The sequence below is a fragment of the Aspergillus heteromorphus genome (genome assembly GCF_003184545.1).
Source record: "Aspergillus heteromorphus CBS 117.55 chromosome Unknown BO70scaffold_31, whole genome shotgun sequence".
NCBI classification, from domain to species: domain Eukaryota; kingdom Fungi; phylum Ascomycota; class Eurotiomycetes; order Eurotiales; family Aspergillaceae; genus Aspergillus; species Aspergillus heteromorphus.
In genome coordinates, this window is record NW_020290436.1 from 195,389 (window position 1) to 214,044 (window position 18,656).

The window sequence follows — 18,656 nt, forward strand, 5'->3', positions numbered from 1 at the left end:
AACGCCTCAACAGATTTGTTCAAATGATCCACACGACGTTCCACGGATGGATAAGTATATTTGAATATATATGTATATATATATATACACTTATGTCATTTCATTGGTCAGCCATCCAGCCATCCAACTATCCCTATAGATAGAAGCAAGATACTAGAGTCGACATGTAATAAATACGTCGGTACAACCGGAAAGCCCCAAAAGGCAGAAAAAGAAATACAGCGCCCGAAAGGTAAACAACCCATTTTAGAAACAGCCTGATACTGCTCTCTCTCTTCTTCTCTCGCTCCCCCCGCCCCCTCTCGTTTTCGTACACTCAACCGATTCTTTTTTGCATGCAGACAGGAAATGTTAAGCACAACAACAACGACAACCGTATCCACCTCTCATTCGCACGCATCCTCATACATACCAATTAAGTAGGCCCACCTCACCTCCGTCCACCCCGGCTAACCTTGGGGAACTCGACGGGGATCTTCAACCGAGCAATGCGCTTCGCGGCAGCCTCAGCCTTTCCGCCCTTGATGCCCCACTTCGTGAACTCGGATTCCCTGGGCTTGTCGACGCGACAGCCCAATTCACGGAAGTACTGGGTGATGAGAGGGTTGTCCATGCGAAGATCATCGCGCAGATCAGCAGGATCGGTGGCCAGCTCGTTGGGGGCGTTTCCGCCGACGGAGCTGTTTCCGCCGTCCTTGGAGGGCGCGGGTGGGATGTGCAGCGACAAGGCGCAGATGGTGGTATGGAGGAAGGTGACGTCGTTCTTGGTGAGGCTGGCGCCCTGGGGGGCGAATTTGCGACGGATGGAGTCGATGAGCGGGTCGGCGAGGAGTTCTCCGCCGTTGTTGTCGGCCATGCCGCCGGAGAGGACGGTGCGGAGTTCTTCGCGGGGCGGGAGACGTTTGCTACCAGGGCCGGAGGATTTCTCGCCGCGGGAGGGGCGCAGACAGCGGGCGAGTTCCAGGAGGAGGAGGATGAAGCGGAGGAGTTGCAGGTGGGTGGTGTTGCCGGAGAGGGCGACGGCTTCAACGCGTCGGGAGACGTAGCGGGAGGTGGTGTTGACGGAGGAGCCGGAGTTGATGGTGTCTTGCCATTCTTTGATGTTGGGGAGTTGGCGCAGGGTGGCCAGGCCGCCTGGTACAAGCGTCTCAATGGGGTAGACGTCGGACGGGTGAGCAGCATCCAGGTTAGCCATGGGGATGGGCTTGCCGGCCTGCACTTGGGCCTGCACAGCGGCCGCCTTGGTGGAGAGGTCAGTGGCCGCGCCGACGGGCATGGAGGAGAGGAGGGCGGATTCGGCGGCCGAGGCAGCGCCTGCCGGTGCGTTGGAGAGCTGCGCATTTTCGGCCAAGGATTGTGCGGCCTTGCGGGATTGTTTGGTTCCGAAAGTGTTGGTGAGTTCTGTTCTTTGGGCGCGCATGGTTTGCTGTATAGGCAAGACATGGGGTTAGCTTCGGGGCTATGACCAGGTTGGATGCGGCCTGGGATGTAAGGAATACGGACCATCTCTTCTGCCTCACTCTCCTCTTCCTCCTCATCTTCCTCAATAGACCGCATCTTACGAACGGATCCACGCAGAGTCATCTTCCGCACTTCGATGAACTGCCAGGTTTTGTTCTCCGGGTCCACCACGGCGATATAGTGCTTCAGCTGGGAGTCGGCGTCTTCCTCGGCCTCACGGCCCACGAAGTCCAGCTTGGACTTGTCGGTGGATGACTGGAGCAGCAGCTCGGACGAGACGATTCCCTTGTTCCGCGTGGATGTCGAGGAGGTTTTGCTGCGGGTCTTGAGGTATGGGTTGAGGCGGAGGTTGTCTGGTGCTTTGAGACCGGGGGTGGTGACTGCATTGGAGGATTAGATTGCACCCGGAGACTTAAGGCATCGGATGGGGAAGATGCAAGGCGAAGAAGGTGGTGTGCACAACATACCGATCACCGGTGCGAGCTCGCTATCATCTTCGACAACGGTGGAGGCCAGAGGAGGCAGATCTTGCAGCTCCAGAGCGGGTTTCTTGCTGGGACGCTCGTGGCGATCTGAGGCGCGCTTGCGCTTCTTGTCGACCTTGTCGGATGGCATGGTGGCCTGCACTCCTGCTGGTGGGGGTTGACAGAGAATGGACTGAACTGGCTGGAATCGAGGCTATCGACAGGTCCAGCAAAAAATCGACGAGAAAAAAAGCCCAAGGCGGTGAGACGGTCTCGGAGGGGAAGGCGGAGAGCGGCGACGATCACGGGACTGCGGGCCATCCACAATCGAGCACCGTCATCCACACAGGGTTCATCGCATTCGACGGCGTGATTGTGGTTGAAATCGACTTTACATGAGTGCTACTACGTACAAGTCTACCAAGTGTCTATCAGGATCATGAGTGCGTCGTAACTTTTGTTAATTTGAAAATAAAATTCTCAATAAAAACCTCTCCATGGCCCGACATCCGTCCGGACGAACCGTCCAGAAAACCGAGACACGAGTAATTGACCAGTCACCATGCAAAATCCCAAAAGGATCAGTGGGAACGATAAAAGCAGGACAGTACAGGAATACAGGAGACCATTCGGCTTCTTCCCACAGATCCCCCCAACCCCCCCAAACACATTTGGCACCTCCGAGGAAAAGCACACACAACGCGCATCCCCCACTGTCTGGATCAAAGAAAATCAAGAGATAAATCGAACTCGTTGGAAATGAGACCGTGGGATTGGACGGGAGAAAATCGCTTGTGTCCAGTTGAAACAGCGGGCTCCGAGTTCGACTGCACCGAAGAAGGGTTGCAGACCAGACAGGCCTCGATCGAGATACCGAACCACGAAACGATCATAACAGAAATCATCATCGTGACGTCGTCGCAAAAAATTGTCATGTTTGGCGTTCAACCTGAGCTTTCACATGAAGAGCTGAGATGGAGTGGGCGAGTCATTTATTTCCTGAAAGAGGGAGAGGCGCCGTTAGTCAATTGCACCCTTGGTTGCCATGCTTGACAGGTGTGAACTCACGATCTGGCACGCATCTTTCTGCGCTTACGCTTGAGGCGACGGACGCGCTTCTTTCTCCACTTGGCTCTCATCTTCGTAGAGAATTCGAAACTGAGGGCTGTCTGTTAGTTACTGCACCCAAGAGGAACAGGCCCTGCAACCAAGCAGGCCAGGAGGGTGTACTCACACTTCTGCGAGGATGAAGAGATGGTTGCAAGAATGATGGAGAGCGGCCGCGGTTGAGCTTCTTGTGTGCGCCGTGGCTGACTCAGCATCCAATGCCGCTAAGGGCTCGCTAGTGATATGCCACTCCTGATTGGCTGGCGGGCCACCGCCCACTGCTTTACCGAGACGGGTGGTTACTGCTTTGGGCCGGTCCGTGACATCAACACTCCCGGCCGGTGTATGTCCAGTACCGTGGGATCCAGTGGAAACCCATTATTCACAACTTGAGGAATCTCGCGGAAAAAAGAAAGAAGAAGAAGAAAAAAAAAAAAAGTCGGTGTATCTGTTCTGACTTGTGTAGCTCTATGGCACGTAGATTACTATCATCACTTTACAGGGTAGGTAGCTCGTGTATCTTGAATCATGCAAAGCCCTAGCCCTCTCTATCTACTGCCCAACCATCTACACATGTTTTGATGGTGAAAAGCAATCCTCCGGGATTATTATTTTTGGAGATCGCAGGTGACCGGAAGCTTCAGCCCTTAGTACGAATAGCGGTAGGTCACCGCCAGGTCTCCCAAGTGCTCTTGTTCTTCTGCGCGAAGCTCCACTGAGGCACCATTGGCCATGACCCGGTCACGCCGCTTGTTCTCCGTCCAGACAGCCACAAAATAGGCAATGCAGCAGGCGGCCGAAAAGCAGAGGAAGGACAAGCCGATGATGTAGCCATCGCGGTAGAGAGGTGCATCTTTCGCTAGGAACGAATAGGTGGATATAATCCCCCCGACTGGGATCCATTCATGTTAGCAATCCCCCAAAATAAATCCGGGGAGGGGCACCGCCGTCGATTTCACGTACTATTACCAAATCCTATCTGCCATGCCGTGCCTACACTACGTCGCCGATGGCCCCCTAGGTTCATGGCAAACCAGCATATGATAACCGGCATCGCGCTGTAGCTGCCACAGGTGACCATAAAGAGCGCTCCGTACTCGACGTGCCGGTGGGTCTTTCCATGAATGTTCAACAGTATTCCATACCCCGCCATGGCAATCATCATGGGAGCCAGAGTAAAGGCAAACCGGTGCCTGGCTTTGTCGGAAAGTGTTGCAATAACCATGGAAAAGACAAAGGCAGCTGCCCACGGTGGAATCGAGTACAGCTGGGTTTGGATGGCTGAGCGAAGGGTCAGCATAATGTGGCACATTCAACCGGGTTATATATATATACCTCCATAGCCGTAGGTCTTGATGATGGTAGGAGCGAAAAGAGCATATCCTGTGAGTGTCAGCACTTGCTGCCAGTTCAGACGAAACTAAATAAAGAAATAGAAGAAAGGAGAATCAAGTTTACCGTATGCAGTGACAATCTGGCCGAAATACATAAATCCGCCAATGAAGAGTTTGTCTGGAGGTCATCGTCAGTCAGACTTTGGCCGTATAGCCCCTACTAGAGAATTGTGAGCAACTTACAGTCCTTGAAAACAGCTAACACATCATGCAAACCCATCGGGGCGTCATGTCCGGCCGTCCCAACATCCTGGGCCAGCTTTGCCCGGATATATGTTCGCTCCTCCTCGTCAAGCCATTTGACGTCTTCGGGGAAGCCTGGAATGACGAAATACCAGATGAGGGCGACAACACAGGTGATGATGCCTTCAACAATAAAGACCCACCGCCAGCCTCCATATCCTCGGACCCCGTTCATCTTCCCCAAACCACTTGCAAGAAGGCCCCCAAAGGCACCTGCCAGTGTAGTGGAGCTAAAGAAGAAGGTGAATCGCTTCTGCGCCTCACTACGTTTGTACCACATGCCCAAGAGATAAAAGCCTGCGGGAAAGTATCTGGTTAGTCCACGGGGCAAGAGTTTAGGCGTGCGAAACCACTCACATCCGGGAAACATGCCAGTTTCAAATAATCCTAGGTCAACATCAGCTGGTGTCCCTGCATAGTGCTGCTCTCTTACCCAAGAACCAGCGCGTGGTCATCAGTCCACCCCAGCTCGAGACAAATCCTTGGCAGATCATGACCACACCGAACATGAACATGCAAATAGACACTAGCATAATCAGCGACTCAAGAATACCAGGACCCATCATCGATATGGATGCATACACCATACATGGGGCCTCAACTTCTTGAGTAGGATATTTGACGGAATCTCAAAAATGACATATGGAATAAAGAACATCGTCAAAACAGTGTTGTAATTGGTTCCAGTGACAATATGGAGGTCCTTTTGAAGCCCGAGGACGGCAGCATTGCTAATATTCACTCTGTCCCCAAACCATCAGTAATTGGCCCGCCGGTTTCAACGAGAAGTGGTGAGTGCACAAACCGATCCAGAAAGGCAAGCAGATACAGGACGCATAAACATGGGACAATATGCCAGTCAATCTTGGCCATAAGCTTGCGCTCCGTAGTCGTAGTGAGGCGGGGAGGATCAGATACCAACGCCTCAATGTGATCCTCGGCCTTCATCTCGGTGGGAGGAGCGTGGCTTGGACCTATCAGGCGTGATATGAGATGTCACTATTGTCCTATCCTATGATATAGAGAGACATAGCACTCATGGGAGCCAGCACATAGCACTATACCTTTAAATGGCCCCATTGTGGATGATAAGGAGGAGGATGACCAAAGATGTATGCCTGGAAGTGTTTGAACTCTGCACGCGACTCTGTAGAGGAAACACAATCGGCCAAATTATCCGAGATTACACAAGCGGAACGATTGAGTGGCTGCCACTGCCGACCGGCCCTTGTCAGACAACGGACTTGTGTAGCGATCAAGCAAATCCCAGGGAATGACGCGGGATGCGCGTAGGTAGGACAGCTGTGAGACGAGGTCCACGCAACTGGCTGTGTTACTGTCCGTCACAGGAACAGAACAATAGAGTGAATGACCTTATGAGTGAGAGAGTGGGGGGGGGGGGGGGATACAAGAGGCAAAGAAAGAATAAAGGAAGAGAGAGGGAGGATGCAGCAGGAAATGAAGAAGACTTCTGTGATTATGATTGCTGGTGATTCCCTACCGATCAAGCCAATAGTAGCATTCGGATCCCACCAACGAGGACGGCAGTCGACGATCGACTGCTAGCCATTGAGACCCTTGGGCTCAAGCTAATGCTTGCCAGGTACTCGGTACTGACAGCCGGCCAGGCCTGCCTGGTTTGAGTATCCATTACGGCCTGATAGCATGCAGGCCAGCAGACCGATCGGCCATTAGAGAGGCATCATCCATACTTTGTAGAACAAGGAATTAGTTAACTAGTTAGTAGTTAACTAACTAACTACCCCGGACTGCTGCTGACTAAACACAGAAGGTCGGGTTTCCCCGCACGACGCTTAGTGAATCTGCCCCACCCGAGTACTCGATGGAATGAATGCAATTCTGGCATGTTACGTCTAAGGTTGCTTGATAAAGACACCAATAACAAGTCCAATCCCACCTATCAAAGGACTCGAGTAGCCCATGGACAGGTGCTGCCTCGCCGGCTTCGCCGACATAAGAAGGTGTGGGTGACTCATCGTCGTATCGAAAAGCAAGGGCGGGGCAAAGAGGAAAATGGATGTCCGGCAAAAATCATAATTACTAGCTTCCACGAGCTATCATACAATTGCCTCGGATCCGAGGCTGTATAGATGAGGCAGTGATCTGGAGTCCGAGAAAGAAACAAATGCTTCCGCCCCCCCCGAGATCAAGACAGGCCCACGAAATTACGCGGTTGAGTCGCTCAATGGCTGATCTTCTACTGCCTTCCCCCACGCTTTCTCAAAGGCCGAGTCGCCGGCCGCGGCCGCAGAGGAGGCTTCCCGAAGGGGCTGGTCCTCCACGACTTCAGCCTTATCGACCATGACCGGCGCAGGCGAGGAAGGTGGCTCGGAGCTCGTTTCCGCTTCCATTGGCCGCGTCCTGATATCAGATGCAAGTAGCTCCGAATCGAAGTTAGAGCTGTACACAACTGCTGCGAAAGCCTCCAACTCTCGCACCCCCTGGTCCATTGCCGCCAGGTACAAATTTGGAGGTGCTGTCCCATTCCCGATGACGTGGGCCTGTCGGGCCAGCACGGCCAGCACATTTGCCAGCTTCGTTCGCGGATCCGAGCTGTCGGGCATAGGGACGACCGTGGCAACCGACGAGAACGACTGCGGAACGGACCCAGGTGCCTGCGAGGACAACTTGAAGGCATCCGCCATGCACTGCTGGATCAAGGTCTGGAAGCACTCGTTGTTGAGAAGCAGCATAACACGAGTAAAGGTAGGGGAGTCGATCAGATCGGCCGTCTCATCCAGGAGATGGCGCAGCGTTGCTGTCGTTTGAGGTGTCGAGGGTTCTATCACTCGAAGAACCCCAGACGCATCCAGCAGGAGATTCTCCTCTTCCTGAGGGGGGAGCAAGTAAGACAGCCATTTCCGGTGTCTGGTGATCACAATTAGCACCCAACCATCGAGGCTCGCATCCGGTACGCATAAGGAACCTACTTTCTATTCTCCTCGGTATCGCCCTCGATTTTCCTCCGAACTTGCAGAGTCAATTCTGAGAGCTTGCTTAGGGAGACATCCTCCCTAGGATGCAGAGGGCCAAACACCTCTGTTACGGCGGTCTGCACCTCATCCATCAACTGCTTCCAGCCACGGTGAAGAAGCCACCAGCTGAAGGCAAGGTATCGACGATTTGTTTCAAAGTCATTGCCCAGGGTCTGCGTGAGGTCATCATCGTCGTGGTCCTCTAGTCGGATTGTTGGCGCGTCCGTAGGGGGGCTGGCCAAGGAGATCACGCTGGAAAGGTAGTTACGACGGCCAAGAAGGTTGAGTTGGATTCGGGTGAAGATTGTCAGGAGGGACAGGGTGTAGATAAGTGTGAACGACCTAGTAACAGCTACGATCCAACATTAGATCTTGTGGTCGCAACAATGGGATGGCATGTGATGACTGACAGGTGATCTTGACCTCATTCCAGAGTTGGGTCTTGTTCCGCTTTGGCTGGGGCGATCCACCACCCTCAAAAGATGGCTCTCCTAGCTGACTCGTACGCACAAAGCTGTCGCTTTGGAAGCTAGACAAGCTCCGTCGATCGTCGTCCGCTATGCTGGGGGATACGGAGCTGAGGTCCGAACCCGTTCCTTCCCCAGCGTTGAGGCGAGCCAGCCGCTCCGCACGCTTCTTCTGTAGCTCCTTGGTCAATTCCTCCACAGGCAGTGCCTCCAGGATATCCTCCGCCGCCGTCGGCAAAAGAGCCAGAACGGTATATGTGCAGTCGGTTTGGTTCTGTTCGAAGCGTCGCCGCAAGCTGAACCAGAGGCCATCGGCGTCAGTCACCGTCCCCCAAGCACGCGAGCATGTCACTTCGAAATACGAGGCAAGGAGGAGGGCCACTCACTTCTCCCGGGCTATGCGGTCGCTACTCATGCGCTCCCGGGCCTCCGATATCTTGGACAGTATGTACTGCCCTGCGAGGTAGCCAGCTCCCAGGACGCCAGCTCCGATCGCAAGGCCCTTGCGATTGCGCCGCAACCAGCGCCTACTAGCACTGATCATGGTGGGAGTAGACAGGGAAGGAGGGAGGGTCGGAAATGAAATTTCAGAGATGGGGATCGATGCGGATCATCATATGATATAGACAGACCCGAGAAAACCGACTCGGAGGATACTATCTAGGAGGAGGCGTGGGTGATGGGGAGGGCAACGGGGAGCGGCGAGCTACGGTCGGGGGGACCGAGTTCCCTGTCGCGGCCTCGGCTAAAGGATGGATCGATCGGTGATGCTGATTGATAACACCACCTGACCTGATCCTTCGTAGTCAGGTTCTGTAGATACAAGTGCCACTTCACCACCACCACCTCCTCCTCCTCCTCCTCCTCCGAGTTGCATCATCACCCTGTTACTAGTAGTACTTCGTTATCTCTGCGCCTTGAAGTGGCAGTACAGACGTATCGCCCATACCGACGATACGCCCCCGGATACCCTATCAGGGGCGATCCAGGTACGATAAGGATACAGGGTCCGTACCGTACCGTGTACCGTGTCCCACTACGCTTACGAGGGGCAAAAGATGTCGTGGATGGACGATTACATACAGGCATGACTGTACATTCCCTTCTTCCTTGTCTTCTTCTCTTCCTCCCTCTCTTTATCTTGATCCCTCCATTTAAATCCCACGGTCTGGACAGACACATGGATCACCCCCTCAGCAGACCATGCACCCCCGATGACCCTTTCTCCCCCATACGAGCCTCTCCCCACCGGTCCTAGACAAGCCAAGCCGTGTCGTTCCCCAACGCCGCCGCCCGCCAGCGTCATCGCCCCCCCCCTCTTTCCCCCCCTTCAAGCTCAACCCCAGACTGGATCTGGATTGATCCCATCTTCACCACCCACGCATCGGATCTCTTCTCCGCTGTACGGCCCAGCTTGGAACTTCTATCTAGCTGGGTCGTCTCCGTGACTTTGACCCCCAGATCAAATCTTTCCACGGTTTCACACACACGCCAAGGGTTGGACAGTCCTCCCGATCGCTGACGGATCTCTGCCTCTGTGTCAAGATGGAGCCCCGCAAAACCCCCCCGGAGTACATCCTGGAGATCTTCGCGGACACCACGACAGTCAGGGACGTGCTAAAGGGTACCTTTTTTCCTCTCCCACCCCTCTCCATCACCAAAAGCTATACTGACCCAACTCCTCCACCTCTCTCAGGCGTCCTCAACCTGATCTTCTTCCACCGATACTTCCCATCCATCCGCCCAACCACCTTCGATGTCCTCGACTTCACCCTCCCCGCCATCAACGACGTGGATCTTGAAACCCTCATCGACTCCCGCATCAGCGCCCTTGTCCGCCAGCACTCCTCTGCTACCAGTGCCCACGACGAGGGTGGGGGCGGCGTGCGCGGCCGCATCGCAGTGGAATTCTACGAAAAGCGTCGCCGCCGCACCGGAAACTGGTTTGGTGGACTCGCGGGAAAGGGCGAGGAGGAAGTGTGTTGGGAAGTGTGGAATTTGTATGTGACGATAGCCACTCCCCGAACCGAATCAGGTACGGCATTACTCCCCCCTCTCTCTACCCGGGATGGTCGGACTGACATGCAAGTCTAGAACGCGCTAAAGTACGCAAAGCGATGGAGAACATGCTTCAAAAAGCTGCGTTGAAGATCCTTGCCGTCGTTAACCGAGAAAAGGATCATATCCCTCCTATAACCACCAGCGATTCTAATCCGTTTCCATATCGCATTGTTCTGAATCCTCGCCCCGATGGTTGGCAGAATCGCTTTGGGTTATATTAAGCGGGTATCCTTTACTTACACCGGGGACATCCCCATGATCATCGGCTGGGCTACGGTACCTAGATCCGATGTCGTCGACGATGCGCCGGCTGCGGTGCACCTGTGATCCGAAGGATGGAGACCATGTCGTGGATGTCTAGCGACCCCATCATTGTCCTTGCAGCGACGGCCACTTTTTTCGTTGATTGTACATTACCTACCCCGCGGTCGATCCTGGAGCCTCATTTCTTCGTTACAATGTTTTATGCCATCTTATACCCCGCGACGAGACGGATCAGGAAAGGAAAACAATCAGCAGTGCTCAATTTACCAAGAAGAGGCATAATGCATCAAGTGTAGTTATACCTGCCCATGGAATAAGAACCACCCAGTTCTGTCATGTCCATCATCCACCAAAAAATTTCACCAGCAATTCTACTTAAAATCAAGTCATGGCAACAGGAACAACATAAATAGCAATCATGGCCCCAACTTCGCCCGACATGGCCTCAGCATCATCACCTCATCCGTACGTCGTTTTTCCAACATATCCACAAAGCCCTCGTGCGATGACTCCGTTTACTTTCCACAAATCCACCGAGCACTCCGAGAAACGACCGACTCCATGGCTGATCGAAAAACAAGCCACGAATCACTCGAACTCACAGGCCAGTAATTTACTGGGCCTTGGTGGCAGCCTCGGCCTGAGCACGGAGGTTGGCCGAGGTGGAACCGCCCTGGAAGAAACGGCCAAGCACGGGCTGGATGAAGGAGTGGAAGACAATTTGAGCACCGCTGGATATATGGTCAGCGAATATTCGACCGAATTCCACGTGCACTGGAGGGGAGAGACATGGGGGAGCTTACTTGGTCTGGGGAAGAGCCATCCAGAGAACAAGGGCGAACTTGAAGATGTAGTAGAAGGCTGTTTGAAAGCAGTCAGCCCATGTTTCATTGTCAACAAAAAACCTTCAGTGTCTCGGGTACTTACGGAACCAGTAAGGGGCACTGATGGCACTCTCAATAACGATGAAGAAACCGTAAACAACCCAGTACTAGAGAATCACATGTCAATCAATGACTGCTGCTTCGCGCGCAAGTACGTCACGTGCAAGATAAGGTTGAGACAGAGCAGAAAGAACGTACCGTCAACCACTGCAGAACGGAAGAATGGTCAGCATTTCCCCTTGTAATTGAGCCAGGGAGGGCGGGAAAAAAAAAACATACCTGCGTGTCATCGGACTTCTGGGGGGTGAACAAAGCGTTCAGGGAGTAGTAGCCAGGGATGATGAAACCAGCGAAGTTGACGAGGAATTCACCGGCAATGTTGAAGAAGACCAGGAAGAAGTAGACACCGACCAGGCCCAGGACGGCGTAGACCTTGGGGACGGAGGTCTGGCGCTCCAGGTTGTTGAGGACAGGGTACTTGGAGAGCTAGAGACGCGAGTACCCACCAAGGGCAGACTATTAGCTTCTTTCTCTTCGCGGCCGAGAAATATCAGACGAAAAAAAAAGCCCCCCGGCCCCAAGGGAGGGAACCCATCAAGAGCAGGAGGACAAACCCTCCAGGACCTCAGGAATTGACCATAGTACACGGTACACAAGGGGTGGGATTTGGGGGGGGAAGAGAAAGGAAGAGGCCAGGCAGTCGAGTCCAATTTGACAACGCTGGCTGGCCCCGACCGAACTGCGAGGCAAAAACGCACACACGACTCACCTCCTTGTCAAGCTGGGCAATGGCGTGCTGAGCACGATCCTGGAAAGAGGCCATTTTGAAGATGGAAGATGCTGTGCTGATGAGCTGCGATGGGGAGGTGTGAGCAGGAGGGAAGGAGGAAAGGAGGAAAAGACAGAGAACGGGGGGTCGTTATCAGGCGGAGGAAAGAAGGTGAGATTCGAAAGGACGAGCTGGCGGTTACGGAACCTTTCCCTTCCCTACGGTAGGCCGGGATGACGGTGCGTGCGGGTCACGTGACGGGTCATGACGTCGCGGGCGGGCGCGGCTTTTTGGCTGCTATACTTAAGTACTACTGGGACTGCTTCTGAGCCTTCTTTTGCCGCATGACGTCGATGGGATCATGATTCGGACAGTCATCATCGTGAAACTTTCTACCTGCCGATATGCCGATATCCTCACATAGTACCTACTCCTCCGGAGTTAGTCAGGCATTTCAATTCCAGACAGTTCGATGCGGCGGTGTATGTAAGTATGTATGAGCTAAGTATTATGTTACTACTGTCCGAGACAGTTTGGTCAGACTCAGCAGGGCTGGAAGGATGGGGAAATATTCAGAATCGAGCTTTTTCTCCAATCCCTGCGCGCTGCAGGAGACGGACGATCCTAGGAATCTGGAATCCCAGCCCCCTTCAGCTTCAAACATGAATCTATCTGTATCTGCAGCCAATAATACCCGCACCAACCCCCTCCCCCCGAATAAGTAAGTAGTAGATATGCGGCTACTCCGTAGACGAACCTTCCTTCTATACATAGCACTACCAACTCGGGACGGGATTCCACATCGATCAACTCCTTCCGGGCCGGAAGGATACGTAACAGATCTGCGCCTTTTTCTCTGGCCGGTTGGTTCGTGACCGAACTCCGTGGAAGACCAAGTATTTTGGGTTGGTTATCTACTGCTGTACGGTGTACTCCACATGTCTGTTTTTACAGCTAAGACTATCTAGTAGTAGGCCCTAACAGTAGTCCACATAACAATCCCCAGTCTAGGCCTAGGTGTCTAGATAGGGCAGGGCACAGCACAGCACAAGCTCTGGCCGGAAATGCGGTGTACGCAGGAGTACCTGAGACGAGACATCGGCTGATGTACCACTTGATTTAGCCTATATCATCGACTTATAATATGATTACTCTGTTTCTTCTGTTCCATTACGATAGAATAGGACAAAAGTCCTTTCGCCGTAGAATCAACTAACCGGCCACGCGCTCCCTAGCCGAAGTCCGGGAGTTTCGTGCGACCGGCTGGACAAATGCTCTCCGATAACGATGCAAAGCAGAAAGAAACCTGGCATTGTCCCTCGACTCGGCTTAATCACTTGCGCGGTACCTAACTAGATACCTTCTGCTTACTGACTACGGTGTATGATCTGTCCTTGAGGAGTTTCTTTCATCTCTGCATCCATTATCTTGCTCCAGCACAATTCAATATCAAAGGCATGGTACATTACTTAGGGCTACATTTACCATCGCTAAATCACAAACTGGGGGGGGGAGAGATCCAAATACAACCAAGGTCCTCTTCTACTTCCTCTTCAAGAAAAACAAAGGGGAATCTCCTAGCTCGCACGCCTCCTGGATCCCCACTCCCAGGCCCTGAGTCTCAGTCAGGTAGCACGCAGTAGACGTCGAAAAGAGAAAACGGCCAGCCCGGTCCCGACATCGTGGGCAGTTAAGGTAAAAAAGGGGGGGGGGAGCTTGTGTAATAATAATAATAATAAAAAAATCGAAGGAGTAAGGTAGAAGTAGAATCGCTCGTCTTCAAATCGAATAGAGCATTGCGCCATCAGCCATCAGCCAGCCGTCCCCCGCCACCCAAATCAGTCACCTAACGCCATCCACGGGGCATATCAAGAAGAGATCAAAACAGCATAGAATGTAATGTGCAGCTAATCGAAGTTTTAGCGTGAACCGTGTCAAAACCGCATCCACCATGTCTTCACCAAAGTCTATTAGCAAGGTCACTCGTTCTCGTTCACGTTCACGCCATCGCCCGCTCCGGCGGCGGCAGCGCTGTCCCGGTTGCCGCTGTTGAAGGTGAGCTTCAACTTGGGCGTGGCGACGGCAGGGGTGTCGGCCCCGGAAGCCGCAGCAGTCGACTGGTCGTTCCCGGTCGATGCCCCCAGATCGTCGTAGTTGGCAAACTGCGGGTGATCCTCCGTCTCCTTCTTCAGCTCAGCCAGGCATTTTGCCTATGCGGTGTCAGCAACAATCCAAACAAGCTACTTCCATCTCCTCGGGTATGTCGACTCACCTCGATATCGTTTGCGTCCTGGAACAGGATGCTGCCGTCTTCATTGTAGGTCCGGGCATTCTGGCAGAGGAGGTGGATATCGTTTCTGAAGTCCCTCAAGTTCTGGTACTCCTCGCGGTTGATCTTCTTCTTGATCATGTCCATGGCAATTGGGTTGTGGATGATCATGTAATAGTCGGGATACTGCGACTTGGGCGGCGGCTTCATGAAAGGTTCGATGATGGATCGTGTGACGGGTCCATCTTCGCTGTCTGATGAGTCGGCCGGCAGCTCCTGCTCCATATCCATCAAGGCCTGGTACGTATTGTTGACAATCCGTTGAAGAATCACGCGATCCTCAGAGCTCAGGGTCTCCACCGGCTTGGCTTGTCTTCCCCTTTTACGCTTCGGCTGGGGGGTTTCCTCCACGACCTCCTCGGCCTTGCGCTTGGGGGCAGGACCTCTGCGACGCTTCTTCGGCTGAGGTGTCTCCGAGCTTTCGCGAGAAGGCTCCGGTGAAGAGTCGCCCTTCCGGCCACGCTTTTCCTTATTCACCCGACGGCGCTCGACCCTCGCCTCTTTCCGAGCGATTGCTTCTTCGATCGTGTCATCTTCCGCATCCACGGCCATAAGCCATTGCTCTTCGGTAAGGCCGTCATCATACCGGGTGATCTTGCGCTCACGGGCTCCACGGCCAGCATACTCAACTTCAACCTCTTCTGTGACCGGGTTATCCTCGGTAAGGTAAATATCCGGTAGCTCTTCCTCACACATCAGACGAGGGTATTTGTGACCAGGTCCATATGGGACGGTCTTCAGTCGCTCTTTGTCAATGCGTTGGAAGGCAATCAACTCTTCGTCAGACCGTGCCATGATATCGTTCAAATCATCATCATCCATCTCTTCTTGGTCACCACCAATCTGATCAGCGGCCTCGGCAGTTTCGAGGAGCGTCCGCAGCAGTGCGTCTCGTTCTTCATTAGTGGATTTGTTATCGAATTTACCGGCTTGGATGACCTTGCCATCCATGTCAAGCTTAAATTGCGCACGTTCCAGGATCTTCTCCTCAACAGAGTTGGAACTGATCAGACGCAAGATACGGACCTCATTCTTCTGACCAATACGATGCGCACGATCCTGGGCCTGCAGATCCTGATGGGGATTCCAGTCCGAGTCGAAAATGATAACAGTATCCGCAGACTGCAGGTTAAGACCCAGACCACCCGCTCGTGTGGAAAGCAAGAAGCAAAAATAGTCCGAGTTCTCGGCGTTGAACATTTTCAACAGATCGGAACGGTCATCGGACTTGGTAGAACCATCAAGACGGAGATACTTCAGTCCACGTAGACGCAAGAAATCTTCCATGATATTCATGATCTGAGTCATTTGAAAGAACATCAGAACGCGGTGACCAGTGGCGCGAAACTTCGGTAAAATCCTATCCAAAAGTTCGAATTTACCGGCGGTACGCCATAGCAGGTCATTGGTCCCCCGTCCTGGGTTCATCTGGTCTTCCACAGGCTCGAAAACGAAAGGATGGTTGCAAAGTTTCCTCAGTTGCATCAACATATTACTCAGGCCACGCATGCCAGTCTTGCCGCCCTTGCCATCGCTGACAGCCATTTTGTTGTGAGTGACAAGTTGTCTATAAAGCTTAGCTTGCAAGGCAGAGAAACGACATTTGATGACCCTTTCTTGTTTGTCGGGGAGGTCTTTCTCGACATCCTTCTTCAGACGTCTCAGCAAGAAAGGTCGCAGAACCTTGTGCAGGCGACGAATAACCAGCAACTGTTCTTCTTCGCTCAGTTCCATACGGTCTTGCCCACCTGTGTTGGCAAACGGCGTGTTGAACCACTCATCGAACGACTTCACGGACTTGAAGATATTGGGCAACACGAAATTCAGCAGAGCCCAAAGCTCAGGAAGGTTGTTTTGAAGAGGAGTGCCGGTCAAAATGAGACGATAACGGCTGACATAGTACTGTGACAAGGTACTACTCAGTTTGGACTGAGTGTTCTTCATACGATGACCTTCGTCGACAATCATATGGGTCCACTTGATCTTGCTCAGGATTGGTCGGTCCTTGATGATGTACTCATAAGTTGTCAACAGAACCTGGAAATTTCCCCAGCGGATTTGTTGCTGCTGCTGTTTACGAGCGTTGGGAGGACCCTTGTAGACAACTCGCGAGACAGACGGCGCCCACTTCTCGAATTCCAAGTTCCAATTTGTGAGGGTACTCAAAGGAACAATGACGAGGAAGGGGCCGTTGTTCTTCTTCTTCTCGATGATGTAGGTGATCAGACTGATAGTCTGGATAGTCTTTCCGAGACCCATCTCATCTGCCAAGATACCATTGAGATTGTTGTTGTAAAGCGAAATCATCCACTGTAGACCCTTGATCTGGTACTCCTTGAGCGTACCTCCAACAAGAAGACTGGACTGTTGAGTAACCTCCTCTTTGATGCGATGAGCAACAGCATAGTAATCGATCTTCTTTTTTCCATCTCCTTCATCTTCGCTTCCCGAGACAAGCGGATCTTCTTCCTCTTCTTCAAAGAACTGGTCTTCCTCGCCATAGCGTTCGGCCAAACTGCGCTGTTGCTCCCGAACGGAGGCAGCAAGCTGCTTGAGGAAGTTATCAGTCTGGTTGAGAAGGTGAGAGATACGGGAATCTTTGGCCTGTCCAAGCAGTTTAAGATACGTTTCTTCGTCGTTGGCTTTCAACGCCTGGAGACGTTGCTTGGCAGTCCGCTCAACACGCCTTTGCTCTTCGCGCTCCATATGCTGATGGTGCTGAAGCATCATGCGACCCAGCTTCTGCATGCGCGTGCGCTGTGAGTTGGCTGCGTTTTGGAGCTCAACACCGTGATTGAGAATAGCTTGAAGATGATCAAATTGCTTGCGCTTTTCTCTTGATTCGCGAGCATCCCGCTGTTGCTTTTCTAGTTTCTCCGTAATCCTGGCCTCTCTTAGTGACTGCTTCTTCATGCGACGATGGCTGGAACGGTTCGCAGTCATGCCCAGGTTATCGAAGTGGAACATCTCATTTTGAATCTGCTTTCGGAAGAGCCTTTGCTTTGGCAGGAGATTAAGCATTTTGTACTCAATGAGGGCCTTCAGTTTGAGAGACTCATCAGCAGTGGCGGTATCACTCTGGCTAGAATCCCATGCGCCAATATTGGCAGGAAGCTCGGCCAGTTCCGCCTTTCGCGCAGTAATCTTATTATAAAGTACCAGCTCCCTCTCTTCGCGCACCTGGTCGAGATCAATTCCAGGTGGCATCAAGGCGGGAATACGCATGCGATTGGCCCGAGAGGCATGGTCCGTAAAGCTGACAGTCTTAGATATCGAATCGTACGGTGACTGGAATTTCTGGTAGAAATCTTTGGGCTGAGTCTCCTCTGCTGCACTTGCTGGGCGTTCTGGCTGCTTGCCCTGAGCACCACCTTCAAGGATGCCCTCTGCCGCCGCGACAGTTTCGGGGGAGCAGGAGTCTGGGGTTTCTTTGAAGGGAAGAGTTGTTGTTGAACGCGAGCCGGTATGGGAAGATTTTTTGACAGCATTTTGAACGCCAGGATCTGATTCCTGAGCGTCGCAAGCTGCTCGGCGGAAAAACTACCGCTGGGGGCTGGTGCGCCCTTTTGGGATGGCGCCTGGCCCAAAGATTGTTGGCTACCCGTTGAGGCGACGTCCGGTACGGCATTGGTCGCGTTGGCAATAGAATTGCTGCGGCCTACAATTGTCAAGGTCAGTTAGCGATGAACCCAAACATGCATCATTGAAAGTGGTATGACAGTCATACCATTCATGCCGTTGGCAGCGGCAGCATCCGGAGGCGCGCCATTCAGCTGCTGCTGGCGCTGCTGTGCCTGAAGCTGCTGCTGAGCGAACTGCCTTTGCTTGTGAAAGACTTGCTGCCGTTGGACCGCGGCCAGGAGGTTGTGGGCTTTGAGGTACTCGGGGTCGTCATGGCGCACACCCTGTTCTTGCATCTGCTTGAATTTCTGTCGCCATGTTAGGCCAGGCTATTGCATGACGAGCAATTGAGAATGAAAAAGGAGGAAAGGATCAAGGGCTCGCGTCCAACAAGGCAAGAGCAACGTACCTGAAAGACCTCTTGAATATGTTGCTGGGTGATATTCGGCGGCAAGGCCATATTTCCAGCCACCATATTGGGTGCGGACTGGAGAGAAGCCATGCTCTAGCGCGTGGTGGGTGTATTCATAAGCGAAACGACACGTTGGAGGGCGACGTGAGGGCGGCCTGGATGCGACAGGACACGACTAAGCGCT

The 18,656-nt window shown here is 53.0% G+C and overlaps 6 protein-coding genes across 6 annotated transcripts; 1 reads left to right on the top strand and 5 right to left on the bottom strand.

Annotated features, from left to right (window-relative positions):
* Positions 1–94: 94 nt before the first annotated feature.
* On the bottom strand, positions 95–2,124 carry BO70DRAFT_389901 (DNA-directed RNA polymerase I subunit RPA49). Its single transcript, XM_025546112.1, has 3 exons — positions 1,929–2,124; positions 1,504–1,841; positions 95–1,426 (listed from the first exon to the last, which is right to left on the bottom strand). The coding sequence occupies exons 1-3, from the start codon at positions 2,074–2,076 to the stop codon at positions 431–433; spliced, it is 1,482 nt and encodes a 493-aa protein (XP_025395818.1). The 5' UTR covers positions 2,077–2,124; the 3' UTR covers positions 95–430.
* A 244-nt stretch (positions 2,125–2,368) lies between these two features.
* On the bottom strand, positions 2,369–3,083 carry BO70DRAFT_365526 (uncharacterized protein). Its single transcript, XM_025544090.1, has 2 exons — positions 2,994–3,083; positions 2,369–2,924 (listed from the first exon to the last, which is right to left on the bottom strand). The coding sequence occupies exon 2, from the start codon at positions 2,831–2,833 to the stop codon at positions 2,648–2,650; it is 186 nt and encodes a 61-aa protein (XP_025395819.1). The 5' UTR covers positions 2,834–2,924; positions 2,994–3,083; the 3' UTR covers positions 2,369–2,647.
* A 596-nt stretch (positions 3,084–3,679) lies between these two features.
* Positions 3,680–8,676, bottom strand: BO70DRAFT_373932 (MFS transporter; the record flags this gene model as incomplete). The annotated part of the gene is made up of 13 exons (XM_025544943.1): positions 3,680–3,924; positions 3,996–4,299; positions 4,343–4,415; positions 4,491–4,544; positions 4,606–4,966; positions 5,027–5,056; positions 5,103–5,195; positions 5,252–5,412; positions 5,475–5,611; positions 7,102–7,558; positions 7,621–8,017; positions 8,076–8,428; positions 8,519–8,676. 13 exons carry the CDS (start codon positions 8,674–8,676, stop codon positions 3,680–3,682), a joined length of 2,823 nt encoding a protein of 940 aa, XP_025395820.1.
* An 838-nt stretch (positions 8,677–9,514) lies between these two features.
* BO70DRAFT_142730 (autophagy-related protein 101) lies at positions 9,515–10,645 on the top strand. Its single transcript, XM_025538132.1, has 3 exons — positions 9,515–9,756; positions 9,829–10,167; positions 10,227–10,645. Exons 1-3 carry the CDS (start codon positions 9,678–9,680, stop codon positions 10,412–10,414), a joined length of 606 nt encoding a protein of 201 aa, XP_025395821.1. The 5' UTR covers positions 9,515–9,677; the 3' UTR covers positions 10,415–10,645.
* Positions 10,646–10,759: 114 nt separating this feature from the next.
* yop1 (putative membrane biogenesis protein (Yop1)) lies at positions 10,760–12,248 on the bottom strand. Its single transcript, XM_025541429.1, has 6 exons — positions 12,111–12,248; positions 11,621–11,827; positions 11,540–11,548; positions 11,385–11,448; positions 11,261–11,318; positions 10,760–11,188 (listed from the first exon to the last, which is right to left on the bottom strand). The coding sequence occupies exons 1-6, from the start codon at positions 12,162–12,164 to the stop codon at positions 11,071–11,073; spliced, it is 510 nt and encodes a 169-aa protein (XP_025395822.1). The 5' UTR covers positions 12,165–12,248; the 3' UTR covers positions 10,760–11,070.
* Positions 12,249–13,862: 1,614 nt separating this feature from the next.
* Positions 13,863–18,621, bottom strand: BO70DRAFT_365534 (putative RSC complex subunit (Sth1)). The gene is made up of 9 exons (XM_025544091.1): positions 18,470–18,621; positions 18,167–18,368; positions 17,895–18,097; positions 15,366–17,823; positions 15,156–15,335; positions 14,713–15,122; positions 14,617–14,676; positions 14,383–14,583; positions 13,863–14,320 (listed from the first exon to the last, which is right to left on the bottom strand). Exons 1-9 carry the CDS (start codon positions 18,560–18,562, stop codon positions 14,090–14,092), a joined length of 4,038 nt encoding a protein of 1,345 aa, XP_025395823.1. The 5' UTR covers positions 18,563–18,621; the 3' UTR covers positions 13,863–14,089.
* Positions 18,622–18,656: the final 35 nt, after the last annotated feature.

Bases quoted from the DNA above. Each gene is read 5' to 3' on its own strand.
- BO70DRAFT_389901 (XM_025546112.1), bottom strand. From the start codon at position 2,076: ATGCCATCCGACAAGGTCGACAAGAAGCGCAAGCGCGCCTCAGATCGC. The intron at 1,842-1,928 runs GTATGTTGTGCA...CCTCCAATGCAG, and splicing joins CGAGCTCGCACCGGTGATCG to TCACCACCCCCGGTCTCAAA. The intron at 1,427-1,503 runs GTCCGTATTCCT...TTGCCTATACAG, and splicing joins AGAGTGAGGCAGAAGAGATG to CAAACCATGCGCGCCCAAAG.
- BO70DRAFT_365526 (XM_025544090.1), bottom strand. From the start codon at position 2,833: ATGATGATTTCTGTTATGATCGTTTCGTGGTTCGGTATCTCGATCGAG.
- BO70DRAFT_142730 (XM_025538132.1), top strand. From the start codon at position 9,678: ATGGAGCCCCGCAAAACCCCCCCGGAGTACATCCTGGAGATCTTCGCG. The intron at 9,757-9,828 runs GTACCTTTTTTC...CACCTCTCTCAG, and splicing joins AGTCAGGGACGTGCTAAAGG to GCGTCCTCAACCTGATCTTC. The intron at 10,168-10,226 runs GTACGGCATTAC...ATGCAAGTCTAG, and splicing joins CACTCCCCGAACCGAATCAG to AACGCGCTAAAGTACGCAAA.
- yop1 (XM_025541429.1), bottom strand. From the start codon at position 12,164: ATGGCCTCTTTCCAGGATCGTGCTCAGCACGCCATTGCCCAGCTTGAC. The intron at 11,319-11,384 runs GTAAGTACCCGA...GCTTTCAAACAG, and splicing joins CAGTGCCCCTTACTGGTTCC to CCTTCTACTACATCTTCAAG. The intron at 11,189-11,260 runs GTAAGCTCCCCC...CCATATATCCAG, and splicing joins ATGGCTCTTCCCCAGACCAA to CGGTGCTCAAATTGTCTTCC.
- BO70DRAFT_365534 (XM_025544091.1), bottom strand. From the start codon at position 18,562: ATGGCTTCTCTCCAGTCCGCACCCAATATGGTGGCTGGAAATATGGCC. The intron at 14,677-14,712 runs GTGATTCTTCAA...AATACGTACCAG, and splicing joins CCCTGAGCTCTGAGGATCGC to GCCTTGATGGATATGGAGCA. The intron at 14,321-14,382 runs GTGAGTCGACAT...GACACCGCATAG, and splicing joins AGGACGCAAACGATATCGAG to GCAAAATGCCTGGCTGAGCT.